General features: G+C 34.8%; 1 protein-coding gene across 1 annotated transcript in view; it reads right to left on the reverse strand.

Moving 5' to 3' along the window:
- LOC131536538 (G-protein coupled receptor family C group 5 member B) overlaps positions 1–9,248 on the reverse strand; it is a 13,953-nt gene that overhangs the window by 141 nt on the left and 4,564 nt on the right. The window contains exons 2-4 of the mRNA XM_058769542.1: positions 9,200–9,248; positions 341–375; positions 73–255 (exon numbers count right to left, since the gene is read on the reverse strand). The exon at positions 9,200–9,248 is cut by the window's right edge and continues 963 nt beyond it. Of these exons, the coding sequence (XP_058625525.1) occupies positions 187–255; positions 341–375; positions 9,200–9,248 (153 nt within the window). The 3' untranslated portion in view covers positions 73–186. The remainder of the gene's footprint in view (positions 1–72; positions 256–340; positions 376–9,199) is intronic.

The following is a 9,248-nucleotide window of genomic DNA, read 5'->3' on the forward strand; positions in this document are numbered from 1 at the left end:
TGTGTGTGTGTGGTCACTCCTCATATGTGATGTTGGTGGTGTGTGTGTGTGTGTGTGTATGTGTGTGGTCACCTCATATGTGATGTTGGTGGTGTGTGTGTGTGTGTGTGTGTATGTGTGTGTGGTCACTCCTCATATGTGATGTTGGTGGTGTGTGTGTGTGTGTGTGTGTGTATGTGTGTGTGGTCACTCCTCATATGTGATGTTGGTGGTGGAGGGTCGAGGGATGCTGTAGTCTCTCTCTGCACTGATCTCCTGAAACATGAAACACACCGCGGGTTAATCACATGACAGTGACATCATCAGCCGCTCAGAATCTGATTGGACGATGAGAGCTCACCCTCATGAAGACTCCAGACACCGTCAGGTCTGCACCTGCAACACAAACACACAACCTTCATTCCCTGAGCGTGTGTTACTCAGATCGCTACGCTGAGCTGTTCTCAGAGAATGTGTCTTTAGGATGAGTGTTTGTAAAGACGAGGAGATTCAGAGCCTTCAGGTGAAGAACAGCGCTTACAGCAGCTATAAACGCCTGGAAATATACTATTATTAGTAGTATTTAGCCAGATTCTTCCAGGTGTAACCATGTTAAAAACTACTGAACAGCTGAAAACAGCTGTATTGGGTCGCAGAATACACTCATATTAAAGAGACGATCAGTGAAAACAAGCCAGAACATCTCATGCAGTGTTGCTTCTAGAGTTGAGCCGATAGACGACAGTATCGACAGTCAGAAATATCGCCTGTGGCTGATTATTATTGTTGTTATTATTATTATCAGGCTAGTAATACTATGTAATTAATATAAGGTCTTATATGTGACCCTGGAGCACAAAAGCAGTCATAAGCAGCACAGCTATATTTGTAGCAATAGCCAACAATACATTGTATGGGTCAAAATTATACATTTCTCTTTTATGCCAAAAATCATTAGGATATTAAGATCATGTTCCATGAAGATATTTTGTAAGTTTCCTACCGTAAATATATAAAAACTTCATGTTTGATTAGTAATATGCATTGCTAAGAACTTCATTTGGAAACTTTAAAGGAGATTTTCTCAATATTTCAATTTTTTTGCACCCTCAGATTCATAGACTGTTTAAAAAGAAGGACGACGCGTCTCCACTTCCTTCCACCAAAAAAAAGTGAAGCGAATGCATCTCAGTATGGCTGTTGCCATCTTGAGTAAATGACGTTATTTGGGGCCCGAGTCTGCGCAGTAAAGATTCGTTTGGGGCCCGAGTCTGCGCAGTAAAGATTCGTTTGGGGGAGGGGCTCAAGATGGCGGAGTAGTCGTATGTTGGGAGCTGAGAAACGAAAGTGGGGATTACTCATTTCAGAAAAGGTTTAGTATTATGAAGTTGCAAAAAACATTTGTTCTAGAGTAACAACAATTGCTTTTGTAATTTATTAGGAGTTATGGCTGCTGAAATCGACAGAAACAGCTTTAAAGAATCGTGGCTGCGTGCTAATGTAAGAAAAATGCCACAATGCAGGATTTCGTAGAAATGGAGATTGAGCCAGCTGCAAAGGAGAAAAGGCAAATACAGGAAGCTCACTCTTATGCTTGCAAAATAAAAGACGGAGGTGATTGTAACTCTGACCCAAACACCCCAACTAAACATTTCAAAAAGAAAATCAAGACTAATGAAGGAAATAAACCGTCTCTAAGTGAATTGCAAAAAGACATCATTTGGATTCTGACTGTGAAAACTGATGAGAGAGCTGATCAAACGGACATGGCAGGTAAGCAACTGGAGCAAAAAATAAATGATGCAGAAAGGCACAACAGACGCTGGAATTTGCGCCTATACGGGGTACGTGAGAAACCTGATGAAAACATCAAAGCGACCGTGAAAGACATCTGCAGAGAAGTTTTTCCAGAGGCACATCACACTTCTGAAAATGAAAAACTTCAAATAATGAATAAAACACAAATATAACAAATACATTAAATTATAAATTAAAATGCTGCATCGGGCCGAGACCACGGGAATCAGATAAGCCCTTTACACAATCTGACACGCTGCGGTTGGAACTGAACTGCAGGTTTCGTCTGGTCAGAGGAGAACTGACCCCGACTGAGTCTGGTTTCTCCCAAGGTTTTTTTCTCCATTCTGTCTCGGAGGGAGTTTTGGTTCCTTGCTGCTGTCGCCTCTGGCTTGCTCAGTTGGGGACACTTAATTTCTAGCGATTATCGCCGATTTGATTGCACAGATACTATTTAAACTAAACTGAGCTGGTAAAACTTTACAATACGGTGACACTAATATGCATTAATTCATGCTTAACAAATGCACAGATAATCATGAGTTAATGTGTAACTCATGAAGAACTAAACCATTTATTAACAATTACTGCATCAGCAACAAATGAACATTCGATATGATTCATAGATTAAGTAATAAATACATTGTTATTAGTTAAATGTGTCATATTAATTCCCTAATGACATATTATATTAACTAATAGTGTAAATGAATATGTTATTTACCACAATGGGTTCAAGCATGCATTTCAACTTTCAGTTGTCTGCTTTAATTAATCGTTAGCTAATGATTTGCATGGGTATCATTATGGTGTGCCTTTACTTGTTGAGGCACTCGACTAACTAACTAATTCAAAATCTATAACCACAACGACATATTACTTAACAATTAGTTAATAGTCATGTGCCTCAACAAGTAAAGTCATAACATAATGATACTTTAGCAAATCATTAGCTAATGATTAATTAAAGCTGGAAGTTTAAAGGCATGGCTTCGACCCAATGTGGTAATTAAACATATTAATTTACTTCATTAGTTAATAAAATAAGTTATTAGGTAGTTAATATACTATGACGCATTTAACTGATGATAATTTATTGATTACTTGATCTTTGAATCATATCGAATGTTCATTAGTTGCTGATGCAGTAATCATTAATAAATGGTTTAGTTCATCGTGAGTTATACATTAACTCATGATCATCTGTGCATTGGTTAAGCATTATTTAATGCATATTTGTGCACCTGTATTGTAAAGTGTTACTACTGAGCTAAACAATGACATCTCTGAATTCAATAATGAAATGCCTTTAACTGAAAATTGAGTGTTTAATCTTATCATTATACATTACTGACACTCTATCCTCCAATTTGATACTGTTAAGTGCTTTGACACAATCTGTATTGTTAAAAGCGCTATATAAATAAAGGTGACTTGACTTGACTTCTGTAATTGATGCTATAGACGTCGTACACCGGATCGGCAGACTGAAGGACGCAAGGGACAGTAGCACTCCGAGACCCGTGATTATCAGATTTCTTTCCAGGTCTGCAAGGGATCTGGTGTGGAAGCTCTCAAAGCCAAACGATCTTCTGTCTAACAAACATCTCCGCTTCAAGGAAGATTTAACTGCAGCCGATAAAGAATGTTGTACATTGACAACAAAGAAGTCCGTGTTTCCTAGTGGCAGATGGTAATACGTATTCAGTTCATTGTCAGTGTACTGATGTGGTAGAAATGTATATTATGTTGCACTTACAAGCCAGTTAAGGTTAAATATTATAGCTGTTTTAGTGTGGAGAGAGTCATATGTTAATTGATACTGTTGTTGTAGTATATATCTTGTTAAAATAAGAAAAGGTATTTTTGCAAAGACAATTAGAAATGAGTGACCCTACTTGTTTGAATGTTAAACACTAACTAAAAAGGGATTATTTGAAGTTTATGTTATGTCTGTTTCAATTTTTTCAATTAATGCCAGAGGTTTAAGTAATCTTTTAAAAAGGAAATCTTTATTTTTATATTGTAAAGGGAAAGGTACAGATTTTTATTTTGTGCAGGAAACATTCAGGTAATGAAGATGACAAGTTTTGGAGAAGTCAATGGGGAAATGATATCTGGTTTGCCCCTGACAGCAATAGAGCAGGGGTCGCAATACTCAAGGGCCATGTTCTTAGCCATGAGAGAGATGATTCTGGAAGATTGATAATACTGGAAGTAAGCACTGATCAGTCACATTACATTTTGGATAATTCATATGCTACCAACAACAAGCAACAAAATAACATATTTTTGGGAATTATTGAATTAAAATTGATGCAGATCAAGAGCAAATTCCCTGATGCTAAAATAATATGGGGAGGGGACTTTAACTGCGTACATGACGACTTATTAGATAGATGGCCACCCAAAGAAGATGGTATGTGTGAAATAAAAAATGTATGCCTTCGTTTAGGGTTAATAGATATTTGGCGTTCAAAAATCCGAACCAAATTTTGTATACATGGAGTAACAAAGATCAGTCTAAACAATCACGCATTGATTATTTTTTAATTTCAGATGCATTAGAAGATTATGTTCAGTCTGTTTCTGTAGAGCCTTCCATCTTAACGGATCATAAAGGAATAGCAATTGACATAAATAGATATGGTTCAAGTAAATATAAGGTAAATAGAGGATATTGAAATCTTAATAAAACATTATTAGAAAATGAAACATTCAAAATGAAAGCAATAGAAATTATTGAAAGGTATTGGACTCAGGCTAATATAATGAATACTTTTGGGAAATATTGGGAGCTCACTAAATATGAAGTAAGGAATTTAGCCATTTCAGTGAGGAAAAGGCTTGCTTTTGCCAAGCGGCAGAAAGAATGTAGAATTACAAAAGAAATTATGGAGCTGTCTTGTAAAAAACAAATAACTCCCCAAGAATTATTACATTTGTCATCATTACAAATAGATTAAGACACTATTTACGAAGCGAAAGCAAGGGGTGCTTTTACAAGATCAAGGCAAATTTGGTTGGAACAGGGGGAAAAGAATACCAAGTATTTTTTTAACTTGGAAAAGAGAAATGGAAAAATGTCTTCATTAAATAAATTATTAATAAATAATATTGTGTCGGAGGATCAGAAGGAGATATCCCAATATGTCACTCAATTTTCCAATTCAGTTAATTCTTACCCGGATAAATTTCTGAAAGGTTTGGGGAAAGCAAAAAGATATTCTTCACTTAGACAATTGGAGGCCTATTAGTCTTTTGAATAATGATGCTAAAGTTTTTGCACATATATTTGCTAAAAGACTGAAACAGGGATTAGATGACATTATTGACGAAGAACAGACTGGATTTATTCAAGGACGACACATTAGTAACAATATTAGATTGATTTTAGACATGGTGGATTATAATGAGTACATATCAGGTAATAGTCTTATATTATTTGTTGATTTCCATAAGGCTTTCGACCCTATAGAACATGATTTTTTTGTTTAAAACGATTGAATTTTTCGGATTTGGCAAGTATTTTTTAAAAGCTGTTAAAACGTTATAAAAAGGATGTACTAGTTCTGTAAAACTGTCCCAAGGAACATCTAATAGATTTGAAATTGGCAGAGCAATAAGACAAGGTTGTCCATTTTTTCCTTTTCTTTTTCTGTTAGCAACCCAATTATTAGCTCTTCATCTCAAGAAAGGATATTTTCAAGGTATTACAACTATGGGAAAAGAATTTAAGCTATGTCAATTTGCAGATAATTCAACACTCTTTATAAAACATATACATGAAGGTAATAAAGCTGTTGGTTGTATTAATGATTTTTCATTTGTATCAGGATTACATATGAATCTGAGTAAATCGGTTATTTTTCCATTAAAAAATTACAATTCATCAAATATATCTGGTATTCCTATCAAAACCACTGTGACTTACCTTGGAGTAATCATATGTAAAGATGAAAAAATGCACAGTGATTTAAACTTTGATCCAATAATTAGAAAAACTAACAATAGATTTAATATGTGGTTACAAAGGGATTTATCTTTGCAGGGGAGGGTCCTTTTGTCCGAAGCGGAAGGAATTTCCAGGTCGGTTTATGTTTGCTTATCACTTGATTTACCTTCTAAAGTAGTTAAAACGTTGGATAAAATACTCTTCGACTTTATTTAGAAAAAAAAACACATTACTTGAGAAAAGAGATATTATGCAGTTCAAAGGACAATCAGGGCCTGGAGGTATTAAATCATGATACCCTAAACAATGTATTTAAAATTAATTGAATTACTTAAAAAAGAAAGATAATAAAGATTCCCAAACGTTTTGTTTAAGTCAGTCGGTGGTCTTGAATTTTTGTTGAAATGTAATTATTGTATTGACAAAATTCCAGTAAAACTTGCCAGATTTCATCAACAAGCTCTCATGGTGTGGACATTGACTTATAAACATAACTTTTCCCCAAGAATATGTTATATTTACATTTAGCAGACGCTTTTATCCAAAGCGACTTACATTGCATTCAAGTTACAGTTTTTACATTTTATCAGCTCTTGCTTTCCCTGGGAATCGAACCCATGATCTTGGCGTTGCTAGCGCCATGCTCTACTATTTGAGCTACAGGAAAGCTATACATATATCTGGAATAACAGAGATATTTTATATAAACATACATTTTATTTTAATATATGGTTTGAAAATAATATTTTATTGGTTAGTCAGTTGATGAACGGTGATGGAGTTTTATTATCATACGCAGAGTTTCTTGACACATTTAAAATCCCAATTAGACCCGGAGAATATGCCATTGTAACCCAGTGAGGTATTATGTCTTCTTAAAAATGAATGTAATGAAAACCCTAATCTGGATTATATAACTAATTCAATTTTTATTGGAAATAAATTAATTAATATTTTAAAAAACAACATACAAAATAAATACATTAGAAATTTAGTAAATGATGTTACAGATCCTGCAGCTAGATTTTTCTGGTCATCAATATTTGGAGACTTAAATTGGCGTAAGGCTTGGAGAATGGTTGATAAATTATTTGTTAATAACAAAGTAAAGGAAGTTTCGTATGAAATATTGCATAGAATTTATCCAGTGAAACATGTATTGGAACGTTTTAAATTGAACATTGACTACTCCTGTGAATGTTGTAGTAATGAAAAAGTACCTATTCTTCATTTATTTTTTCATTGCTTTTATACAAAGATATTTTGGGTTGATGTTGAGAATTTAATTACAAGAAAACTTAATACAGCTGTTAAACTGGGTGGGTCTGATATAATGATATATGTTGATGATTATGGGATACAAAAGGATAAAGCGTATATTATTCAATTACTGGTTGTAACGGGGAAGTTTCATATACACAAAATGAAGTGGTCGGGTGGTAAACCATTTTTTTTTACTTTTATCAATGAATTTAAACAATACTGTAATATAGTACATAAATGTAAAACAAACAAACAAAAAAAAGCTCTCAGGACTTCTAACATTATCTGCAAATTTGAAATAGACAAGTAAACTGTACCATCTTCATTATTTCAGTTGTTTTATTTATTTATTTTATGTTTTCTTTTTTCCACTGGCTAATTTGTATTTTACTTGTGATCTACTGATGGCATTTATATGCAAAGTTGTATTTCTCTTGTTGTTATATATGTTCATATGCAATGAAAAAAATAAAAATAAAAAAAGAGGTTCGTTTGGAGTCGAGTCTGCGCAGTAGAGTCGTGAGGTTGAGCCGCAGAATCAAACTCCGCCCAAACTCCGGGAGACCCAATCAACCATAATGACACGCCCCGTTTTTATAGCATCAAATTACTAGCTAAAATCAAACTTATCACAAAAAAAACGAACAATCGAACATATATCAGCGTGATAACAGCTACCTTAAATGACCAAAACCATATTTCGGAAAATTGTATTGGAAGTGTAATTTATTTTTTTATTTTGACTGAAGTCCCATTTATTTACATGGAGAGGGCGGGGTTTATGACCTGTACTGCAGCCAGCCACCAGGGGGCGATCAAAGAGCCCACAGCTTCACTTTTCAGGAGATGTGAGACACACCCGCTCAGATTCCAGATTACAAATAGTTGTATCTCAGCCAAATATTGTCCTATCCTAACAAACCATACAGCAATGGAAAGATTACTTATTCAGCTTCCAGATGATGTATCCTTATGACTGCTTTTGTGGTCCAGGGTCACATTTGTCCCATCATATTACTTTTTTCCGCTTTTTTTATAGTGTTGCGCATTATAACCAATCACACACAATTATGTTGAGTTTATGAATGCAGTGGCCAATCAGAGGCGTTCAGATGAGTCATCGCTGGAACAGCAGAGTTTTGTTGTTCAGTGCGAGCTTACATTTAATAATGTTAAAATGTTTGATATTTATGAGTTTGATTATGAATGTATCCATTTCGTTGCGAGTGCAGTGTGCTTCCAGAGAGGCTCCACCCACACACGCTTCTGATTGGCTGTGATATTTGATTGATTCTGTCGCGTCTGCTGTGTTTGTTGCTATTTACTTCACGTGCTGTGAGTTTAGCACACATTTAGGAACAACAACCACCAGTTCTGCTTTATTTCAGCAGCAGATGATTACAGCATTTCACTAGATTTGTAGAGAGACGTGTTTTACCTTCAAAATAAAAGCTTAAAGTGCAGTATATGAATTGCTGACAGCTAGCGGTTTAAATGCAGTCCAAATTCAAAATATCTCTTTCAAGTGTAGAAATTAGGAAAGAAGTATTGTAATTTCCCTACTGTAGTGTAAAGCAAAACTAATATGCCTATGAAATATTCATTTTCATTTATTTTACAGTGCAATTGTTTTACAATGTATGGCTTCTACTGTCATTGTTGTTATTATTATTATTATTATTATTATTAATAATATTATATTCTAGTTTGTTTGGCTTCCTAAAACACCAGTGTGAATGTAATTTAGACTGAGACAGTATATCACAAATAAAAAGAGGGTTGAGTCCACTTTAAAGTTCAGGTACAAGTCAATTCACTGACTTTTTTTTAGTTAAGATCATGGGTTGGAGCTCTTAATTTTGAACTCTCAAAGTGCATTAGATAAAATAATTTAACTTTAAAATGTACAAAATGTTCCTTTTTTTCACAATTCTTCATGTCTTTTTTAATAAATATTGCAATAAATATAGTATCATGGACTTCATATTGTGATATTACCGTATCGTGAGATTTTGATATCGTTACATCCCTAGTTGTGTGTAGTTAGGACACGGTGTTGTGCTGGACTTCACATTCCGGCAATGAAACTAAGTAAATAATTAAATTACGCAGTAATATCGTGTGTGGGCGATCTCACAGGCTGACTATATGACGATATTGAGCCTATGGCCCAACACTAGCAGGTTCCTCTGATTCCGGGGTTACCTCTCCTGGCGTCTGCGTCCGTCTGGAAGCCGGGGTTCTCGGCGCCAGT

Source organism: Onychostoma macrolepis, chromosome 03 (genome assembly GCF_012432095.1).
Source record: "Onychostoma macrolepis isolate SWU-2019 chromosome 03, ASM1243209v1, whole genome shotgun sequence".
NCBI lineage: Eukaryota > Metazoa > Chordata > Actinopteri > Cypriniformes > Cyprinidae > Onychostoma > Onychostoma macrolepis.